The sequence below is a fragment of the Pinus tabuliformis genome, chromosome 9, assembly GCF_031772625.1.
Source record: "Pinus tabuliformis cultivar Carrire ecotype Pingquan chromosome 9, CPIR1, whole genome shotgun sequence".
In the NCBI taxonomy this organism is placed as follows: domain Eukaryota; kingdom Viridiplantae; phylum Streptophyta; class Pinopsida; order Pinales; family Pinaceae; genus Pinus; species Pinus tabuliformis.
This window is the reverse complement of record NC_142307.1, coordinates 1443298224-1443322579: the sequence shown is the minus strand read 5'-3', so window position 1 is coordinate 1443322579 and position 24356 is coordinate 1443298224. Positions and strand designations below refer to the sequence as shown.

Genomic DNA, 24356 nt, shown 5'->3' with positions numbered 1-24356 from the left:
GTTGATGTTATTGCAACTGTTGGCCCAGGGTACAAAATCCCTTCTTATCATGACTTTAGAGGTCAGATTCTTCAAAATGAAAAGGTTGACTGCACCAAAAGATTGGAGGAGTTTAGGGAATCATGGGCACAAACAGGATGCACTGTGATGTCAGATGGTTGGACTGACCAAAAGGAGAGAACCCTTATAAACTTCTTGGTTAGTTGTCCCAAGGGGACTATGTTTATGAAATCTGTTGATGCATCTGCACATATCAAAGATGCAAAAACTTTATGTGATTTGCTGGATGTGTTTATTTTGGAGGTGGGTGCAGAACATGTTGTCCAAGTCATAATGGACAATGTTGCAAATTATGTTGCTGCTGGCAGGATGCTTATGGAGAGGCATCCTACTTTATTTTGGACACCTTGTGCTGCACATTGTATTGATTTGATGTTGGAGGACATAGAGAAAATTTCCTTTGTCAAATATATTGTTGAGTCATCAAAAAGCATTACAAAATTTATATATTATCATACATCTGTGCTTAGCTTGATGAGAAAATTCACCAACAACAAAGAGTTGGTGCGCTCTGCCATTACACGGTTTGCCACCAGTTTCATATCTCTTCAATCCCTCTTGAATTCTATGTGGGATGTGAAGAGAATGTTTCTTTCAGAGGAGTGGTGTGCTTTGACAATGAGCCGCAAACCAGAGGGAGAGGCCATATGCAGACTAGTTTCATACCAGGAAGACTTCTGGGCGGGAGTGCAGGAGGTGTGCACCGTTACTGAACCTTTGGTAAAGGTTCTTCGATTAGTTGATGGTGAGAAGCCCACAATGGGCTATTTGTATGAGGCCATGGACAGGGCGAAAGAATCCATTCGGGCCTACTATGATGATAAGGGAGATGAGGGGTTTCAGAGACAACTCCTCCTATGGGAAGTGATTGATGAACGATGGAACAACACACTCCATCATCCCATTCATGCTGCAGGGATCTACCTGAACCCCGCATTTTCTTACGCATGTGGGTTCATATTTGATGTTGAGATCATGGATGGATTCTTAACCTGTGTTCAGAGGATGGTGCGATCTCCAATAGAACGTACAGAAATCTCCAAAGAAATTGAGACATACAGGATGGCAGGTGGCACATTTGGCTTTGACATGGCTGTGACTGATAGGACGACTAAAATGCCAGGTATTTTTTAGTTTGTTTCAAATTTCATTGTCTCTTCAAGTTCATAACTTCATACTTTGATTCAACTTTCAAATTTCATTTTTTTCTTATGTTTATTTAAAATTTTATTTGTAATTTTGTTGTAGATGCATGGTGGAGAATGTATGGTGCCAGGGTACCCCTTCTACAAAATCTTGCCATTCGAATCCTCAACCAAACATGTAGCTCCTCAAGATGTGAGCGCAACTGGAGTGTATTTGAAAAAATACACAACAAGAAGTGCAATAGGTTAACACTTAAAATATTGCAAATTTCCAAATAATTTTTTGCATTCATTAAACAATATTTTTTTTTATACAATTATTATTTCATGATCTTTGTACAGGTTGGAGTCCTAGCGACTTAATGACATGATTTACGTCTACTACAATCTTCGATTGTGGGTGAGGCAACTTGAGAGGACACCTGATATGGAGGCCATCTCATTGGATGGGATTGACACCACTGCTGCATGGAGGGTTGAGGCTGAGAGGCCTCTCATGGAGTCTGCTCATGATTGGTTAGTGCAGGAGGTAGTGGAGGGGGAGGAGGAGGAGGAGGCGGGGAAATAGGAGGCGAAGGTGACACCACCTACCCGGCTACCCCTGCCACCAGTAAAGGACGTGGTCTACCTCCTATAGCTCCTAGTTCTTCAGCTTCTAGAGCACAGCAGAGTCCACTGCCAACTCCACCGGCATCTACATCTAGAGGGAAAGGGAAAGCTATTGCATTTTCTCGCAAGAGGGGCAGAGGAAATCAATAGTATTAGACTTTAGTTATTTGGTTCATTTCATTGTATATGACATTATGACTCATGAGATACATTAATATATTTTTTGTTGATATTTTGAGGCTGATTTGGAAGTCATGAGTCAGGATTTACTATTCAGGAGATGATTCACTGTTATGTGTGATGTAGCACTAGAAATGATATTAAACATCTTATATACTAGTTCTTTTATCATATTTATGTGTCAATGTATTTATTTTATGTTGTAGATGCTTTAGATATTTAAAAATTTGAAAAAAAAAATGAATATTTTTGTATGCTACGATTTTTTCCTGATTTTTACCAATTTTTACAATTTTTTCCGAAATTTTCCCCGCGCCGATAATATCCCGATAACGATTAATGCAACATTGGTTAGAACCAAGCACATTAATAATAAGTACCATTATATTAGAATTTTGGTACAAGATGGAATCGTAAAGCTAAAGTATATCTTGATAGATGAACAAGTAGCCAATATTTTGACTAAATCTTTTCCCAACAAGAAGCTTGAGTATTTGAGAAGAAATCTTGGATTAGTTGATATCCCCTATTTATTGAGATGGAGAGATGATGAGTTGTAGTACCTTAGGCTAAATAAGCCCGTATGACGATATTTAGGTGTGGTATCTTGGCAGGTAGCCAAGATGTTACCTAGATCCATGGTTGAGTTTGTGTCTTGGAAGGTAGCATAGATGACACTGGATCCTTGTTGAAGTTGGTGTCTTGGCAGGTAGTGTAGATGACACTTGGATCCTTGTTGAGTTGGTGTCTTGGCAGGTATCCTAGATGACATCTAGATCATTGTTGAGATGGTGTCTTGGCCGGTAGCCTAGATGACACTTGGATCCCTGTTAAGTTGGTACCTTGGAAAGTAGCCTAGATGGTACCTAGATCCTTTGATGGGTTGATACCTTCATAGTTAACCTAAATGGTATCAAGATCTCTAGCATTGTATATGTTGATTGTGATACTCTTCTTAGAACATTTCAACTTGAGGTCATCCTTGTACCATTTGTACAATTATGAGTACCTCCCTAGTTCAAAGGGAGTGTTGAGAAATGTAACTATGCTTGGACTTCATAATTGTTATTGTACTTACATCATCATATATTTATCATAAAAAGAAAGAGAAAATATAATTTTGAAAGCATGTGTTTCATGCTCTATTTTCTCTTGTCAATTAGGTCAAGCATGTTCTTCATGCTTTAGGGTTTATTGAGTCAATATAGTCCTTGTCATATGTATAAGACCCTTATGGGCATATTGTATCAAGAAAGAAATATTAAATTTGATTTTAAAGTGTCATTTTTGGACTCCCAACACCAAGTCAGCCCTGCCAGTGAAGCCAGCCTATAAGAGGCCCATTCAACCCTTGAAGAAGGTATAAATAGGAAGAGACTTCGACCTATTTGGCATCAATTCACAAGCAAGTTCGATCTGCACCAAAATCAGAAGAAAAGGACAAGCGAAGGCAAGAAGAAAGGAAGAGAATCCAAGCAAAGGAGAAAAGGACTGTTTTTGACCTAATTCGGCTCACACGTGCAAGATTTTCTAGGGTTTTTGTTGCTGCTGTAGACTGAAATTGCAGGCTGAGAGTTGCAGGACTGAAGTCATAAGCCGAGACCTTGAAAGTTGTAGAAGAAATACACTTTGACATTTGTTGACTTGGATAAACCTCGACTCTTTTGGAGGAGATACTTTGGAGGGCTGACTTGGTGCTTGGTGGAAGTTCTTGGTCTTGTTTTGGGGTCTTGGATGTCTCTTTTTTGACGTGGTTCTATATAGAGGAGTTTAACTGGGTTTTCCCCTAGGAGAGGGGTTTTGTCTTGGTTAAGAGCATATATCTTGTGTCTTTTGTTCTTGTGATCTTCATACATTTTTTGAATTGGTAATTGCTTGATGACAGAAGAAATAATAAAGAATTAAAAGGCAACACATAATCACAATTAATTATCAAGAAAAGAGGAATCAAAAACCTAATTTCTATCCACATTGATTTATCAACATTGTTAAGGTGTTGTGGTTAGTCGATGGGGAAAAATTGTCCATTGGCTACATCTATGAGGCTATGGATCAAGCAAAGGAGCAAATGCGAACAACCTACAATGATAGAGTAGGTAAATATGGGCCTATTTGGGAGATCATTGATAACAAATGTAACAATCAACCCCGTCATCCTATACATGCAATTAGGTATTTCTTTAACCCAAATTATCATTATAGAGATCGATTAGGAGAACCCTATACTAGGGAGGTTAAAGATGGCTTATACAAGTACTTGGAGTGCATGGTCCCTGATGAGTCCAAGCAGTTGGAAATACATAGACAAATCAATCCTTTAACTGGGGCCATAGGTATATTTGGCAAAGACCTAGCAAGGATTGCGAGAGATGTGGAACAACTAGGTAAGCACATCGATTTTTTTTGTAAAGTTCAATTTTTAAAATTCAAATGTAAATACTTTTTGTTTTAGCCAAACCACCTAAATTGTTGAACAATGAACTAACTTTCATCTTTTTCTTTGTAGCACATTAGTGGGAGTCATTTGGCAGCGAATGTCCTCAACTGCCAAAGTTTGCAGTTAGAGTTTTCAAACAAACTTGCAGTGCTTTTGGGTGTGAGTGTTGATTTCTAGTAGCATCAGATGTGCTCTAAGTCTCAAATTTTGCAAGGAGACTTAGACATATGTATCCACAATACCCAAAAATTGTTTCGGGAAATTCCATCCGGAGACAGTTTTATTAAAATAATTAATTATTTTTAATGGGTCCCTAAGTCTAAACTTAGGAAATTAAAATAATTAATGTGTATTAATCTAAACTGTGGGTGTAACTTCTAGAAGAAGACGAAGATAGAGTCCAAATGATCTGAGCCATAGATTAGAGTCTAATCTGGGCCATTGGTTCTCAACAGGAAGATTATAAGAAGGACATCGAGGGGCATTTGGAAAACACACCAGAGGCAGATACTCAGTTACCCAAGTAAGATCGATTTTCTCATTGGTCGAAGTTCGACAAGAGAAAATTGAATCAAAGGGAGAGTTGCAGGTGAGAAGGAGAGAGAGGGTATCAACATCAGTCGCGAGGTCAGGAGTAGAAGACGCAGGGCAGAGGGAGGACAGCGTAGACGCTGTGATGCAAAGGAGGGATAGCGCAGAGGCAGTGTGACGCTGGTACTGCACAGTTCTCATGTAATGATCCTAAATAGGAAATACAAGTGATAACAACAAATATTCTATGCAACAAAATACAAAAACGAAATGTTCAGCAGACACCCATATAAAAACTGTAAATGGAGAACTTCTGAGCCATTTTATTAATTTTCTGCAAGCCAAATACAATAGATGATGGAATGGTGCACCTGGGCTTGTCTCAATGGACAAGCAGGACCAAACCCAGGTAGGAAAAGGGCTGAGTTGAAGGTTGCCCAGCTGCTACACCACTCTGCACTGCGTTGCCCAAAAAACTATTGCTCTGTTGAAGTTCGAATGGCTAGAATGGGTACTAAAACCGCCCAGAAAATTATATCCTTTTAACCTCGGACTCCTTGGCAAAAACACAAAAAAACCCAGAAGGGATTTTAGTTGGTTTTGACTTTGGTTTTTCGACCCCCTTGGAGCCTCATCCCAGCTATGGCTGCCAAATTCGACCTATTGGAAACTGGCTACAAATCCACCTACAAACTCCTCCAAAATGTTGGGTTTACCCTTGTTATCCAACTCCTAACTCCTCGAATGAACTCTTGGCTCGACACAGATGCTCTCCAAGCACCATGAAATTCTGTTGTGTGGCCTCTACGCTGTCTCTCAGCGCAGAAATGTGGATTGTTGGAATGATGGCTCAGCTGACTGAAAGCTCCAGCGAAAATCCTTGTCCAATGCTGCTACCTCAGCTCCCTCACCTCTCGGTAAGTTGTGTGATCCCTGCTGGTCTCAAACTCCCTCTGTGTGATTCCTGATTGCCCAAAAATACACACTCCCTTCCTTTGTGTTGTTGTTGATGTGTGTCACTGCCTCGGAACTCCTAAAAACTCCTGTAGAACAACCTCCCTAGAGTGGGAAAGGATGGTCCCCCAAAGTAGAGGTTGAATCTCCCGTGTGAGAGACTCGTGGCTAAACAACTAGTAGACTCACTAAACAACAAAGTGAACAAATGTGTGTTCGTTTGCAAATGTCAAAGATGAAAACAAAATGAGAGTTGATTTCTCTTTATAACTCTTTGGGCCCCCTTAGTCTCATGTGGGCCCCTCCATCCACCCATTTGATTTTCCCTCCAAGCATATTGAATGGCTAATTCGAACTCCTATGCGGGTGGCCCCAACATTCCACTAACAGCTAAATAAAGTCGATTTGGCCCCTAAGTAGCTAAGTCGAAAGTGTGGGGCCCTCATCCTTAGTAAAAAAATGTGCAAAATTGTGTAGCAGCACCCTATTACTAATGTGTTTGAGAAGGGACATGACATCTCACACAGGGGCTGACATAGTGAGACGCAAAGGGGGCAGCAGGTCCTCTCTTGGATCAGAAACTCATCGAGAAGTTTCTGTAAAATCTCCCACAGAAAATCCTCTTCTATTCTGCTAGTTGTATCTTGTACATGAGATTTTTGTTGAAGAATAATAAAGAAACTCTCATCTACTGCATTAGTTTTTCCACATTGGGTTTTTCCGAGGGCAATTGTCCAAAAATAACTATCATCGTGGTTATATTTGTTCTAGTATTTTTCTTTGCATTCACATTCCACGGTATTTTAATTGTGAAGGCTGCAGTAGAATTTATTTCAATATTTGTTGTAGAAACACTATGAATAACTTATTTTTGAGTTAATAAGTATAAGAAATAATATCAATCACTGCAGTTGGATTTCTATTTACAAATTTTCACATGGTATCCGAGCAAGGTTAAGCAGGAGAGCAGACCGGAAGAGCCAACGTTAAAGAGAAGGAGGGGGTTCGAAATTACTGCATGGGTAGAAAATCGAATCCCCAGAAGAATTGCGTAGTCCAGCTTAGGAGGGAAAATTTCTCATGAGAAAATCTCTCTATGAGAGTCGACAGAGAGGAAGATTTCGAAATTGAAGCTTGCCAGTGACAAAGGTAGCAGCGCAAAACTTCAGCGCAGAGCAGTCTTCAGGAGAAGATGCAATTTTTCCTGCAGCAACTGTTGGGGCAAGATAGTTTCAAAGATTGTTAGAAAAATAACACAAAGATGGAAACTCAAGATGTCTCTGAATCATCTTCTAGATTAGAAGAAGAATTCACATGCTTAGCCAGTTCAGCGTTAGCAGATGTTTGGTACATTGATAGCGGAGCTTCAACCCATATGACTGGAGTACGAGAATATTTCTCGAGCTATCAAGAAGAACAAATGGACTTCCATATTACTATGGGAAACAAAACGAAGTGTACTCCAGTAGGGAGAGGCACCATAGCATTTCAGATGGAAGTAGGAACCAACATCCGAGCCACCAATGTTCTGCATGTGCCCAGGTTAGGAATGAATCTGATTTCAATGTCCCAGTTACAGGACAAGGGATACGATGTATACTTCATTGGAAAGAAAGTATATGTCAAACATCCAAGCTAGAAGAAGAAGAGACAAATTGGAGCTCGAAGCAACAAACTGTATAGGTTGCAGCTCGAGTCTCCAATGGCACTGATAGGCAGCAGTCATAATGGTGAAAAGGAACTGAATGAATTATGGCACAGGCGAATGGGACACTTACACCATGGAGCACTAAGGATGCTCAGAGAGATTGTTACAGGAATTCCAGTCCTTAGTATTGAGCATGATGATTTATGCAAAAGATGCGTACTAGGGACGTACGCTAAAACAACTCTTTCCAGAAGCAACAATAGAGCACAATGTGTATGGGGATTGATACACCCAAATATTTGTGGTCCAATGTCCACAAGAGCTCTTAGTGTTGGCGAGTATTTCATCACCTTTATGGATGATCACTATAGAAAAACCTGGATATATTTCTTAAAGACCAAGGATAAGGTCTTTGATCGATTCAGAGAGTTTAAGACTCGATGAAAACATGACAGGGAAAATGTTAAAATTGGAAATTAGGGCCAAACTCCATGTGGGTCATCTTATTAATGGCCGCTGATATTTTTCTTGGATCCCTCTCATCGAGAGGTGTAGGATTGATCTAAAGATAATCCGATTCCGATAAGTATTCATGGAGATATGAATTTATTTGTGTTATGAGACAATACGTCAAGGTCGGCCAGCAACCAAATAAACCCCACTTGTGCTCAACGTTTTAGTATAAATAAAGGAGGACTTCAAGTCATTTAGACACTCATCCTCTTGGTGATCTCTTCCTCTCCACTTGTCTTAGGGTTTTGGTGGGAGGAGAGACCTAAAGAGGATAAGCTATCCTAGAGGATGCCCTATCCTATACGCTATCATGAAGGAGACCTATACGCTGCCCTAATGAAGATCAAGCTTCAGCCATGGAGAGATCTATACGTTGGACATCTACACGCGGAACCTATAGACACAGTCAAGGAGGATCCTTATACGCTATATAAAGGGGGCCTTAATAAGCCCTAGCCGCAGTCACAAAAGAGCCATAGCCGCAGTTGGAAGGAGCCCTACTGCAGGTCCTATTACGCAACAAAAGAAGGTCTAAATACAGCCCTATATCTGCAGTTGAAGGAGGCTTCTATACGTTGCACAAAGGAGGACCAAACGTTGTCAAAAGAGACCTAGTCTATCCATTGTCGAGGAGCCCTAATCCACAATCCTAAAGGAGAGTTATACGCAGTCAAAGGAGGACCTATATGCTGCCTAAAGAAGCTCCTCCTAAACGCTGTCAAGGAAAGGTCTTAGACACAATTTAGGATGATGCCCTAACCACTGTTATGTGCATCCCTTATTCTGCAACAAGAAGACCTTATACGTAGCTCTAAGAGACCTGTTACATTCATCTAAGCAGTTGTCATAATTCCACATTGTTGTAGGTGACAGCGTGGCCTATTTAAGGATTGTTTGGGCAAGTTAATGTTATTCTTGAGGGGCAGTAGAATCTGCAATAAGGAGGAACTAGAGGTTGTTGTTTTAGGGCTGTTTGGATCCCTAAGCTACAACCAAGAAGTGCCCTAACCAGTCATCATGACAACATCAAAGACTGTGTCATAGAAGTGTGGTGATAGTGCAGTGATGAGGTTGTTCATGAGGACAGTTTATAAGGTTGTCATTACAATGAAGAAAATTGTCCTTGTGTATATTCAAATTGAGTCAATCTTGTTGGACTCAATAATCATCAGCTTAACTTGCTGCTAGGCTAGGTCGTAGGCCATAGCCAGCAACACAGTTTGATCTAAGGATCGCTCAAGTGGTAGAGCCTCACCTTGAAGACCTGCATTGTTGACTGTATGAAGGAAGAGCACTGAATGTTGATGACCTATCTCATAAAGCAGTGACAGCTAGTGCAGCAGCATGATGTGTGCAGCATGATGATTAAGAGCAACAAGTTGTGTACAACGTGATGAGGTACAGCTCAGTAGTGGAGCAGCATGGTGCAACTCAGGAACATGGTATGATGTTGTAGCATGGTGCAACACGGTGAGGTGCAGCACATGGACGAGATGCAACACAATGATAGGTGAAGGAGTCACCTTGGAGAATCAGTTGAAGCAGCATGTCTTCAACTGATCTCATGTAGAGATGATCGATTCTCTTATCTAGAAAGTCGAAGTGTTGACTTCTGTTGTAAATGTACTCTCTCTCTCTCTGCTAAACTATTGAAGAACATACAAGAAGAATTGATCAAGGGTTTCCCCACATTGGGGTTTGTCCCTGGCTAGCGCCACATCTTTTGTCCTCTTGTCTTGGCACGTCTTCTGCGATTTATGTTTATGTTCTATGTGCAGTTACTTTAATGTTGATGTGATTGCTAATCTGGAAAAGATATTGAGCTAACTATGAAAATTTAAATAAATTGCTCTAAGCATAGAACATACCTAAACTTAACATGGAATCAGAGCTGAGGTGAAGACAATGCCCAAGCAAGAGTGAAAGAGCAATCACCGAAGACAGTTCCTCATCCCTCTTCAAATTCACTGAGGGTGAAATCGAAGCAGAGAATATTATCAGTATGGCGCAGCGGAATATGGCCTACCTAAAGATCACTTCATTGAGAAGACCGGATCTCAGGGTGGAAGGAAAGGCAGATAACTAGCTCGGCCATTATCCGAAGGTGTGTCTGAATGGCAGGGACACATCACTTGATGATGATTACAATCATTCCAGGGACATCTTCAATGGTCAGAGGAATGATAGGTAATGCAGGTCATCAAGGAAACGACTGACTCTTCAGAGAAAGCAAGGAACCCTAGGTATGAAGAATCAAATGTTGTTTCTGATAAGATAAAGAAGCATTATCTTGTATTGGCCCTCTCCTTCAGATTCTTCGGTTATCTGGCTTATTAATTGTAGTGCCCCAAAGCACTTCAATGGATAGAAGGGTGCTCTCACCAATTTGGTAGAGATGGAAACAGTCGTGGGATTATACTTGGAGCCAATGCCACCTATCCGGAAAGGGTGTGGGAAATGTTACCCCTCAATTGAATGAGGGTAACTTGATTCATTTACAGGATCCCTTTTGTGTACCTGATCGCAAGAAGAACCTGGTGTCCATTTCGGCAATGCAAGTCAAAGGTTAAAAGGTGGCATTCATTGATGAAAAAGTACGTGTTTGAAAATGAAATTTTCAAAGATGCTTTTACTCATGGATTCAGGGTTGGCAATTTGTATCAAGTTGCAGGATGGTCCATTGGGGACCATGTCAGTTGACACATCTCATCTGTAGCACCAGATGTCTACTTATTATGGGACCCTACCCTATGTGAGTTAGATGGTGATTGGGATGTCTGGATTCAAGAAGAGCATGAAGGTACATGTCTGAGATGTACCAAAGGAAAATCTTACAAGAGGACCATTCCCCTCATGTAGCAAGTCCACAGGTTTGGAACAACCCGAGGGGTTTGAGATTCATGATCGGTAATCTCATGTATGCAGGTGGAAGAAAGCCCTCTATGGCTTGAAGTAAAACGCCCCAGACCTAATATGAGAGGATTGATAGCTGTCTGATGAAGCTGAGATTCACTAAAAGTGAAGCCGATCCAAACCATTGTTTGAAGGTTGTGGATGATAGACCTCTCATACTGGCACCTTCTAAGGACGACCTATTTCTAACAAGTGCAGACCCTCTCATTTGCAGAAGTAAGAGGGAGTTGGATTCTGGATGTGGAAAGGTAAAACTGCAAGCCCGCGACTACCTCGTGGATCTTAACTTTCAGAAGTTATATGGTAGTGATGCCGGACCAGATTTGGGAAATGCCTCTGAGTTTCATAAACTCATTTGCATTGATGTTCTTGGTGAACTTCCGTTCGGATATATGTTTTGCAGTTAGCATGGTGAGCTCATATTTGATTGAGCCTCACTGGATTGGTGCCAAGAATCTTCTGAGATGTCTTCAGGGCACAATCTCTCATGGATTGAGATACACTGCTGGAAATATGAAGCTGCATGATTGTTCGAATGTTGACTAGGCAAGCAGTGTGGAGGATCTCAAGAGCACTTCTGAGTGCTGATTCTCTTTGGGTTCTGCTTCGATATCATGGATGAGCAGGAAGTAGAAGTTGGTTGCTATAAGCACCACCAAGACCGAATACATAGCTATGAGTATGATCTCGTATGAAGCTGCCTGGTTGTGAAAGCTATTTAGTACACATGATGAAAACCACCATGATCCTCTGTGACAACTAGGGGGGATTTCTATTATTGAGGAATCTCGTATTGGATGATTGCTCCAACAAATAAACATCAGATACTACCTTATCTGGGATATGATAAGTCGATGAGCGAGGAGGCTCCATCGCATTGAGACTGATGTACAGTTCGCAGACACTTTGTTAAAGCCCCGTGGAAAGGTCAAATTTGTGATTTTCCCAAACGCCTTGGAGTCGTTTAGAGACATTCATATAAGGGTCTTGCATGTTGCATGCATTGAGCTCTGGGAGCTCTTGGGGGGCTTGGGGTACTTACTAGAGCGACATATGACCACAGGTCAACTCACCCTCCCCTAGTGGTGCGCTATGTACAGGGTGACAGGTTCAACCTTTCCCTGTGATACCTCGTGGCGACTATGGAACAGGATGATTAGTTCTCCTGTGGGCCGGGATGACTAGTTCTCCTGTGGCAACTGTGGAACAGGATGATTAGTTCTCCCATGGCGACTGTGGGACATGATGATTCGTTCTCCTGTGAACAGGATGATTAGTTCTCTTGTCGAGACATCCTACCCATGCAGTCTGGGACTCATGGGAAGTACCTCTCATTTGATCAATGAGTAGGGAAATGGGGTTAGGGACCATAGTAGTACTATCAATGGACACATCATTGTATCTACCGTACTCCTTATGCTAGGATGACCTCCATTGATCTAGGATCAATGTAACTGATCTGGAATCAGTATGAGTGATTTGAGACACTCTCTTGTGATATTGATCGGGGATCAATAAAACTGACTTCGGGTTAGTAAGATGAAACTAACTTTGGGTCAATAGAGAATGGTATGAGACATTCTCGATCAATTCTTCTTCTTCATGGTTCAGCAGAACTGAGTAGAGCTCAGCAGAGCAGAGCAGTGCAGGACACTGATGGTAGAGATAGTACAGTCGGACATATGGATCAGCGGATGGAGTTCTCCCTAGTTGAGAGGGAGTGTTAAAATTGGAAACTAGGGCCAAACTCCATGTGGCTCATCTTATTAATGGCAACTGATATTTTTCTTGGATCCCTCTCATCGAGAGGTGTAGGATTGATCTAAAGATCATCCAATTTCGATAAGTATTCATGGAGATATGAATTTATTTGTATTATGGAACAATTTGTCAAGGTCGGCCAGCAACCAAATAAACCCCACTTGTGCTCAACGTTTTAGTATAAATAAAGGAGGACTTCAAGTCATTTAGACACTCATCCTCTTGGTGATCTCTTCCTCTCCACTTGTCTTTGGGTTCTGGTGGGAGGAGAGACCTAAAGAGGATACGCTGCCCTAGAGGATGCCCTATCCTATACGCTGTCATGAAAGAGACCTATACGCTACCCTAATGAAGATCAAGCTTCAGCCATGGAGAGGTCTATACATTGGACATCTAGACGCAGGCTCTATAGATGCAATCAAGGAGGATCCTTATACGTTGTATAAAGGAGGCCTTAATAAGCCCTAGCTGCAGTCACAAAAGAGGCATAGCCATAGTTGGAAGGAGTCCTATCGTAGGTCCTATTATGCAGCAAAAGAAGGTCTAAATACAGCCCTATATCCGTAGTTGAAGGAGGTTTCTATACGCTAAACAAAGGAGGACTAAACATTGTCAAAAGAGACCTAATCTATCCGCTATTGAGGAGCGCTAATCCGCAATCCTGAAGGAGACTTATACGCAATCAAGGGAAGACCTATATGCTGCCTAAAGAAGCTCCTCCTAAACGTTGTCAAGGAAAGGTCTTAGACACAATTTAGGATGATGCCCTGGCCACTGTTATGTGCAGCCCTTATTCCGCAGCAAGAAGACCTTATACGCAGCTGTAAGAGACCTGTTACAGTCATCTAAGCAGATGTCATAATGCCACATTGTTGTAGGTGATAGCGTGGCCTATTTATGGAATGTTTGGGCAAGTTAATGTTATTCTTGAGGGGTAGTAGAATCCGCAATAAGGAGGAACTAGAGTTTGTTGTTGTAGTGTTGTTTGGATCCCTAAGCTACAACCAAGAAGTGCCCTAACCAGTCATCATGACAACATCAAACTCTGCGTCATAGAAGCGTGGTGATAGTGGAGTGATGACGCTGTTCATGAGGACAGTTTATAAGGTTGTCATTACAATGAAGAAAATTGTCCTTGTGTATATTCAAATTGAGTCAATCTTGTTGGACTCAATAATCATAGGCTTAATTTGTTGTTGGGCTAGGCCGTAGACCATAGCCAACAGCACAATTTGATCTAAGGATTGCTCAAGTGGTAGAGCCTCACCTTGAAGACTTGCATTGTTGATTGTATGAAGGAAGAGCACTGAATGTTGATGACCTATCTCATAAAGCAGTGACAGCTAGTGCGGCAGCATGATGTGTGCAGCATGATGATTAAGAGCAGCAAGTTGTGTACAGCTTGATGAGGTACAACTCAGCAGTGGAGCAGCATGGTGCAGCTTAGGAACATGGTATGATGTTGTAGCATGGTGCAACACGGTGAGGTGCAACACATGGACGAGATGCAGCGCAATGATAGGTGAAGGAATCACCTTGGAGAATCAGTTGAAGAAGCATGTCTTCCACTGATCTCATGTAGAGATGATCAATTTTCTTATCTAGAAAGTCGAAGTGTTGACTTCTGTTGTAAATGTACTATCTCTCTCTCTCTGTGTTGAACTATTGAAGAACATACAAGAAGAATTGATCAAGGGTTTCCCCACATTAGGGTTTGTCCCTGGCTAGCGCCACATCTTGTGTCCTCTTGTCTTGGCATGTCTTCTGCGATTTATGTTTATGTTCTATTTGCAGTTTACTTTGATGCTGATGTGATTGCTAATCTGGAAAAGATATTGAGCTAACTATGAAAATTTAAATAAATTGCTCTAAGCATAAAACATACCTAAACTTAACAGAAAAAGATAAAGGAATTGCTTTCAGATAGTAGTGGAGAATATACAGACAAAGACTTCACAGATTTCTACGCAAAGGAGGGCATCAAAGGAAAATGGACAACTCCATATAATTCGTAGTAGAATGGACTAGCAGAGCGGAAAAATAGAACTATTGTTGGGGTCGCAAAAGCTATGTTGTATGATCAAGACTTGGCTAGATTCTTATGGGCGGAGGCTTGCAACACAGTGGTATGTATCCAGAATAGAATTTCTCATAGAGCGTTGGGGAAGAGAACGCCTGAAGGTGTCTTCACAAGGAAGAAGCCAGAAGTAAGTCATCTCGGGATATTTGGAAGCATGGCATATTGTCACATTCCAAATGAAAAGCGCAGTAAATTGGATCAGACTGCAGAAAAGGGGTACCTCGTAGGATATAGCGAGACCTCAAAGGCATACAAAATCTACATTCTTAGCAGCAGGAAGATTGTAGTGAGACAGGATGCGAAGTTCATGGAGGATAGAGCTTTCTGGAAATCTCAAGAGATGCCAGCAGAAGGTCGGTTAGGAGATGTTCCATTAGTCTAGCAGCAGCAAGGGCAGCAAGGAGGTCAAGCAGGAGGACAAACATTTGGATCGAGTACAGTGACCAATACCAGTATTTCCTCAGAAGAAGGAAATCCAAATAGTTCTCAGCAAATGGAATGACAGGACCAGGGGGAGTTGATTGAGCCTCCCACCACCAATGGTAGAACCAGCAGGGAAGTACGGTAGACGTTGAGGGACGTTGAGGAGTTTGTTGGAGCTCCTAGAACTGAGAAGAGGCAATGTAGACAACTTGACAGATACCAGGCCTTGGTAGCACAGGTTGAAGAACCCTCTAGCTTTCAGGAAGTCGTTCAACACCAAGTTTGGGTGGATGCCATGGTAGAAGAGTATAGTTCTATCATGACGAATGATGTCTGGGAAGTAGTACCTAGACCAGAGGATAGATTAGTTGTAGGATCAAGGTGGATCTACAAGATCAAGTATGCTGCAGATGGCAGTATAGAGAAGTACAAGGCTAGGTTCATGGCAAAGGGGTACGCACAAAAAGAAGGAATAGACTATGAAGAGACCTTCGCCCCAGTAGCCCGATATACCTCTATTAGATCTGTTATATCCCTAGCAGCTCAAATGGGATGGGAGATTCACCAGATGGATGTCAAGGCAACATTCTTGAACTGGGTGATAGAAGAAGAGGTGTACATAGAACAACCTGAAGGCTTCAAAACTCATGAAAAGAAAACTCATGTATGCAAATTAAAGAAAGCCTTGTATGGGCTCAAGCAGGCACCCAGAGCATGGTATGGTCGGATTGATAGTTACTTGCAGCAGTTGGGATTCATCAAGAGTGATATTGATCCCAATCTCTACTATTTAATGGTAGAGAATAAGCCACTTATTTTGGTATTATATGTGGATGACTTGTTTTTAACAGGGTCATCTAGGCTCATACAAGACTGCAAGAAGAATCTTGAAGCAAATTTTGACATGCAGGTTATAGGGTTGATGCATTATTTTCTAGGGTTTGAAGTTTGGAAGAAGAATGGGGAGATCTTCCTTGGGCAAAGAAGATATGCTAGTAGCTACAGAAATTCTGAAGAGATTCAAAATGCAGGATTGTCGACCCATGGCTACTCCCATGATCACCAACTAGAAGAAAATAGATGCATCAGGAGACAAGGAGGTGGACCCCACCTTGTACAGACAACTCATTGGGTCGCTCATGTATCTGGTCAACACTAGGCCAAACATTTGCTTCGTTGTCAACACCCTTAGTCAGTTCATGGTGGAACCGAAAAGGGTGCATTGGGAAACAACTAAGCACATTCTTAGGTATGTACGTGGAACAATCGGATATGGGTTGAAATATTCCAGAGGGGATGACGTTAGATTGAATGGATTCACAAATGCAAATTGGGCAGGTAGTTCAGTAGAGCAGAAACGTACTTCTGGGTACTGCTTCAGTGTTGGATCAAGAATGATCTCTTGGTGCAGCAGGAAGCAAAAGTCGGTAGCTATGAGTTCAGTAGAAGTTGTACATATGGCAGCTAGCACAACTATGTGCGAAGCTATATGACTTAGAAAATTGCTTGTGAGTTTGTTCAGAAAAAGGATGGAAGCGACCAAGGTTTACTGCGATATTCAGAGTTGTACCAAACTCTTTGAGAATCCAGTATTTCATGATCAGTAGAAACACATTGATATCAGATGTCACTTTATCGAAGACGGTGTTCCATGTGGGGCAATAAAACTGTAGTATGTCCCCACAAGAGATCAGGTAGTAGACGTACTCACAAAGGCTCTAGGAAGAGCTAAGTTCATTCATTTCAGAGAGAAGATGGGTATGGTAGAGAATCTGTTTCAATAGCAGAAACAGGTAATTTCTAAGTTACAGTGGCAAGGAATGAGAGGGAGTTGTAGTATAGATGCAGTGTTGACAGTGGCAGGGTCAGCAACAGTACAGATGCAACATTTGCACAATAGTTGGTGGGTAGTGATGTCAGAGATCAGCAGCACAAAGGGGGATGTTACAGAATAGGGTGATGCTTCGGCAGGTCACATTGCTAGAGCACATTCCTCGCTAAGAGAGAGTGTTGATTTCTGGTAGCATCAAATGTGCTCTAAGCCTCAAATTTTTGCAGGTAGGCTTAGAGCACAATGTGTTTTCCACAATACCCAGAAATCGTTTTGGGAAATTCCAACAGGAGACAATTTTATTAAAATAATTAATTATTTTTAATGGGTCTCTAAATCTAAACTTAGGAAATTCAAATAATTAATGGGTATTAATCTAAACTATGGGTGTAACTTCTAGAAGAAGACGGAGATCGAGTCCAAATGATCTCAACCATTGATTAGAATCTAATATGGGTCGTTGGTTCTCAACTGGAAGATTATAAGGACATCGAGGGGCATTTGGAAAACACACTAGAGGCAGATACTCAGTTACCCGAGTAAGATCGATTTTCTCACTGGTCGAAGTTCGACAAGAGAAAATCAAATCAGAGGGAGAGTTGCAGGTGAGAAGGAGAGAGAGGGTATCAGCATTAGTCGAGAGGTCAAGAGCAGAAGACGCAGAGCAGAGGGAGGATAGCGCAGAGGTTGTGACGCAAAGGAGGGGCAACGCAGAGGTAGTGTGATGCTGAGACTATGCATTTCTCACGCAAGGGCTGACGCAGTGAGACGCAGAGGGGGCAGCAGGTCCTCTCCTGGATTAGAAACTCGTTGAGAAGTGTCTGTAAAATTTCTCACAGAGAATCCTCTTCTATTCTGTTGGTTGTATCTTGTACATGAGATTTTTGCTGAAGAATAATAAAGAAACCCTCATCTGCTGCACCAGTTTTCCCACATTGGGTTTTTCTGGGGACAATTGTCCAAAAATAATTGTGTCATCATGGTTATACTTGTGCTAGAATTTTCTTTGCATTCACTTTCTGCAGTATTTTAATTGTGAAGGCTGCAATAGAATTTATTTCGATATTTGTTGTAGAAACACTGTGAATAACTTATTTCTGAGTTAATAAGTAGAAGAAATAATATTAATCACTGCAGTTGGATTTCTATTTAGAATTTTTCACAATGAGCACAATTGGTCTATTTTCGAACAGATTCCGACGAAAAAGAGAAATTGTTTGGAAAAAAACAATTAAATGATCTTGTCTTTGTGTAATACAACCTTTGACTAAAGCGCAACCAAACGCTGAACAAATGGTCTGATATAGATCACATTGTGTTGGATGATACCGATCCAACTTCGGAATGGGTGGAGGAGACTCAACCAGTTGAGTTTGATCTTGATTTTGATATTGATGCCATGGAGTTTGGGGGTGTTGATCCCAATGCAGATCTGGTAATAAAACCAGGAGTTGAAGGAAGTGAACCACCAAGACCAAGCATAGCACATGGTGAGGGAAGCAATAGTCATGTAGCTCAACGAACTCGTGCTTCTAGTTCTACTAGGCCTAGTTTTACTACTATTAGTACTGCCACTGAGGCTAGAAAAGAGTTTGATGAGTCCTCAGATGATTTTATGTACTTCTTGGTGATGATCCCATGTTTAGTAGTGGTGATGAGTTTGATGAGTGACCATGTTGATTTGTAGTAGGCTAGTGGCCTACTAGCTTGAGTTGTAGCATTGTTTCTGTATTCTAGAGGCCATTTAGAGCCTCATTGGTTATGTATTTTGTTGATGATATATTGCACTCGGTGCCATTTTGATATATGCACCCATACATGGTATAAAGATGAGCAGACATTGCATAGTTTGTCTCTAATGGTTTGGAAACCTGATTTGAAATCTAAAAAATAATTTTATTCAATAAAATTAATTATTTTATGTATTTTTTTCAATTCCAGTTCATTGAATCCATTTCGATCCGGTTTGATCTGGTTTTGGTTCAAATCCCAGTTTGATAGGTGGCTCGGTTCAAAACCTGGTTTCGGTTTTTAAAAATATGGCTACTCGTTGTCCTACTATTCCTCTCATTTAGCTCGATTAAGGTCAAATCAAGTCAAGGAGGTCTCGCTAGGGTGTATGCTAGCTTGTTGCGGATCTTTGGTGGATTGATCAGCCTCAGTTATGAGTAAATCCTAGCTAGGAGGAGTTTGTGGCTAGGGTTTCGAGAACTTGACTTGTACCCGCTGGTACTAACCTGTGGTATGTACTTGTACCCCATCTTTAATATACATGAAGCATTCCAGCTATCTGAACTTTTTGTACTTACAGATTATTACTTCAACTTATGTTATCTTCATGACAGAGTAGATTTTGACACCGGTTATGCGTGCTGATTTGACATAACAATGAACAAAATTTGTTAAGTGATTTAACACACATTTAGTAGGTGAAATGGCAGATTTAATGCTGTTATAATCTGTTGTAATAAGTCATTTTCAAATCTGTAATTTGCTTGGGAAGTGTGCCCTTAGCACTGTAACACTTTTGGCATTGAGGTACACTTGATTGGTATATATTTTCATGCCCTCTGAATTGGGCTGAAGAGAAAAGAAGTATCTGCTACTGTAAATTAATATTTCAGATTCAGCCTAAGGCTGAAAGTTAATAGAATCCAGGAAACCTCAAGGTTGAGGTGAAATTTCTAAAATTGTATTAATTGCATAGGAAGCAAAAGTTCCACATATCAAAATAATTATTCGTACCAGAAGTGGATTGATGGCATCCCATTCATCTCTCGGATTCTAAATTTGCATTAATTGCATAGGAAGCAAAATTTTCACATATCAAAATAATTATTCTTACCAGAAGTGGATTGATGGGAGCCCATTCATCTCTCGGAAGCCAAGCTTCCAAGGCCTTTCTTGTCTCTTCTGGTGTCTTTGTATTCTGGTAGATATAAGAATGAAAAGAATGCCAATTAATTATTAGTCATTCACATCAATACCTTATAAAAATGACTGCTGAGAAGAAGCAAATACACATAGATAGCAGACAGCTTATATAAGAATCTGACTTGATTACATTGCTCCACAAAAATATTCATGTGATTACCTGTTTCATTCCTGAAAATGAAACCCAACCAAGTCTATTACAGATACGATGCACGTGAGTGTCCACACAAATTCCTTGGACATCTTCCCAACCAACATTCATGATCTTCCCAGTGATACATGTCACAAGCATTAACCAAATTGGTTCTTAAAAAATGCCATTTTAACTGTTTCATGAAGAATCTACTTCCAATATGGAAAAGACCACAATTACAGCAAACAGAAACTGATAGTTGTTTTCTTACCAGGTGAGCCATCTTAGGACCTATCCCCGGAAGGGAAAGCAGGTCCTTCAGATTTTTTGGAATGTCTCCATTATATTTTTCCTTACAAAGTATTGCAACCTTCTTTAAGTAAGCAGCTTTTCGTGTATAGAATCCTACCTGTCAATGTCAATAATAATGTTTGCTTAATAAATGGCAACTAGAAAAGATCTGCACCATGCCAACATATATGTTTTTTTATATACCATGGCACATACTCTCTTAAATGGCAGCATATAAACGATATTATAGGGGAGAGAGTTAAGATGTAAAAAGATCCAATTGCCAGGATGTAAACAGTCAAAGGTCTTCCTGAAGGACTCAGGATGTTTTCCATTCAATACATCTTTGCTGCTCAATAAATAGAATTCAAGAACCTTCTGGTACTAAACAATTATAACTGCTTTGAGAGTTTCCATGCCTTCTAACTAATCCATTTGCTTACAAATCATAAAATGCAGTGGCACTGTTAATGTAATATGTGTAATTTTCACTTACCTGATTGGACGACCTATGGTCTGATTGGGATTGCATATGCAAACATTTAATGGTCAGCTTATGGCTACATGGTTGTTTGTAAGTGACACTAACAGTCCCACCTCTTAGGGTTTGAGCTAGCTAATCTAGGTCTAATTTTAAACACCTATATATAGGTATCTGAAGCGAACAAAGCTCCTTCTACAGATTAATTACTCCAAAAGGCTTGGAATATAAAGATATCCATGAGGATACAAATATTATATATTAAAATGTCTGAAAAAGAATGATGATACAATGAGAATGAGAGGCTTATTTATATACCAAGCATGTGTCTCTTCATGGAGAGTCATGTCTCATTTAGACATGACTCTTCAACCTAATTACTAATTAACTAATCATTATTTATGACTATTATCATTTACATTCTTTTACATTATTTCCTATATATTTATTCACAACATTTCCTTCCTCCTCAAAAAGCTTTGTCCCCAAAACTTACCGATGAAAGACTTGATATATTTTTCTGTTTCGGATGTCTTCTTGTCTTGGAATTGTCATCTTCATCGAAGCAAGACAATATGATCCTCTTAAGTGACAAACAAAACTGTCGCACTGAGAAGAGATCAGACCATCCTAGATTAATCTTCTATGGAATATTTTAATCGCTAGAATTTTGTAACGACTTGTCATCATAGGATTGGATTGAGGTTACATCGCTATTCTCTCGAACATCAGTTTGTTGTCTCTGTTCTGAAAGGTCCTGATATGTAGTTTGGTTGAGTTGTCTATTGTCATGATTCGGATGTAGATGGGGAACTTCTATGGTTTGACTTTCCCTTATTAGGTGTGAGGAAATTTTTTGATTTCCTTAGTGTGAAGACGTTGTTGAATTCGTTACCAAACTTTCACTTGGGATGTTCATCGTCTGAACTACAATATCTAAGTGTATATTTTCTTCGACTTGCTTGTCTTCTTCCTGAGTTGTGACATTCACTAGATCGGTATTTGTTGTTTTTTCGTCAACTTGAATTCCTACATTTGATGCTTCCTTCTCAATAAGTTGTTGTACCTTGTTTTCTAATGACTTCTTATCCTTCTTAAGTTTCTTAATTTGCGTCAATAATTTTTCACTATGGTTTCTCAGCCGAGAGACTTCTTCACTTTTGTCAGCGGTGATTTTGTCAACTTCCTTTTTCATATTTTGTATCGCTTTTTTACTTTCTTGAAGAATTACTTTTGAGATTTCTTGTGTGTCTTCTGGCGTCACTGAATTTGGTTTCAAAGTAACATCTTGTAGCGTTATTTTTTTATTTTGTGGGAAAAGGTCAAAAACCTCTTTTTCATATTTAGAATAAATGACCCTAGAGTTTCCATCTAAGGTGAGCCCAAAACAATGTCACTATTGTCAAAAAATAAGGTTTTCACGGTGAATTGCGAGGTAAAAGTATAATCCCCAATACTTAGTTGTAGATTGTTTATGTCGTATTGTTTGTTACTTGTGCCAACAAAAAAATTTCGATTATAGTTGATTCAGGAATTACTAGTTGGTTAGCACATTTAGTACTATCATAATTACTATCTTCAGTAGCACTGATAGAGATTATAATATCTCTTCCTGTCAGTGATCCTTTGATTTTAAATAGTGTACTAAAACACTTAATAAAAGTTTTAGGAAATCTTCCCTCTTTCATTTTTGAATTACACTCAATGTTTTTCTCGTCAGTGATTGACTCCATTTTTTTTTCCAGAGATTGACCCTATTTGTATTAGTTAATAATTTGGTTTTTTTTCCTCCTTTTACTCTTGAAAAATGCTTCTTTTTTTTAATAAAAATTTATATTCACTTGGTATCTTAATAATCTCCCCCCCTACTCCCCCTTTTTTTTCAACTCTTTCACTTATCTGTGGGATCCCCTTTATTTTTATTTTTAGTGGATATATATATATATATATATATCCTCAACCAACTTTGGAAATAATTAAATATTCCCTTCATTTGGATGATCTAACACTTGGTCTTCGAATTTTAATTGGGAAGCCCCCCCTTTTTTTTTAAATTCTCAAATCAAAATTTGATTTATAATTTAATAACCAATTTAACTTTTCATAGACTAATTCCTCAATTTATTTATTTGGGATGTGATTATTCACTTGTAGTGGCTCTTCTGAAAACCCTTATACCAATCAATAAAATTAAATTAAAAAAATTGTGAATTCTCCAATAGTCAAATGAATCAGGTGTGATGGTGACAACAATGGAGAAGGTTGTTATCGGTGGGGACACTGGGTGCGTGGCGTAAAGTGGCTGATGACAATTGTGCGTTGGATGATAATGAGGGAAATTGCAGCGATGCTAAACACTGGAAGGGTGATGGAAACGACTGCAACTTATAGCGTATAGGCAATTTGTATGGAAGGTGTAGGAAACAGGATGTGGTTGCTGACAAGGTTTGTTGTAAGCAGTTGCGGCTTGGTGCAGTGACGGATAGGGTAGAGTGGGCAACGTGCGGGAATTGGTGGTGATCAGGGTCGATGGGGAAGCAAAAGTAGCGCAACTAGTTGCAGTTGGAACGACAATGACTGTGGTGGTCGGGAAAAAACAACAAATGCAATGGGGAATAATGAGCACAGCTTGAGATCAACGAAAAATGAATTGATGTGGAGGAGGATGCGAATGAGGGCAGATGCGACAGCAGGGGAGCCTCAAATTCAATTGGCGGTTGTTGACGTTAGGTGGATTTTGCCGCTGTGTATCGGTGGCTTGCAGAGCTGCAGACAAACCTTGTGTGATTGGAGAAAGGTGCAAAAACATTGTGTGGTAGCGTTGACTTGAATCAAGCCAGGGCATAGAAGAAAATCCGCTGCGGGGCGACCACAGTGGAGGTCAAGCTATCAGGGGTCTTGGCGGCGGTGACAGTCCAATGGCTGTAGGTCAGGTTGCGACTCAGGCAGTCGTAGGTAAGTTTGTTTGTTTTTATATATTTTTTATAACATTTACTTATTTGGTTTTGAATCCTATATATTTTGATTTTTCGATTTTTTTTTTTATTTTTATTTTTTTAATATTATGATTTTCGTTTTTTTTGGTAATATATATATATATATATATATATATATATATATATTTATTTTTTATTTTATTATTATTTTATATATATGTATATATTTCTAATTCTTTTATTTATTTATCTTTTATTTGTTATTTTTTTTCTATGGCCAAAAGCCAACTGGTGAATTGGAGAATCTCCAGAATCTTGTAGCGAAATGCTCCAATGACAACAAGGTTGACGAATTTCCACGGCCAATGACCGGATCAAACTGGCTCTGTGCAGTGGTTGAGCAGCCAGAGGATCGAACAACTCTGATACCAAATAAAGCAAACAAAGTTCCTTCTACAGATTAATTACTCCAAAAGACTTGGAATATAAGGATATC

At 40.0% G+C, this 24356-nt stretch overlaps 1 protein-coding gene across 1 annotated transcript in view; it reads right to left on the bottom strand.

Moving 5' to 3' along the window:
• The window catches only part of LOC149153992 (endonuclease III homolog 1, chloroplastic-like), a 269840-nt gene that overhangs the window by 42252 nt on the left and 203232 nt on the right, over positions 1-24356 (bottom strand). Inside the window, exons 7-9 of the mRNA XM_089444001.1 lie at positions 20424-20561; positions 20180-20284; positions 19931-20014 (exon numbers count right to left, since the gene is read on the bottom strand). Of these exons, the coding sequence (XP_089300127.1) occupies positions 19931-20014; positions 20180-20284; positions 20424-20561 (327 nt within the window). The remainder of the gene's footprint in view (positions 1-19930; positions 20015-20179; positions 20285-20423; positions 20562-24356) is intronic.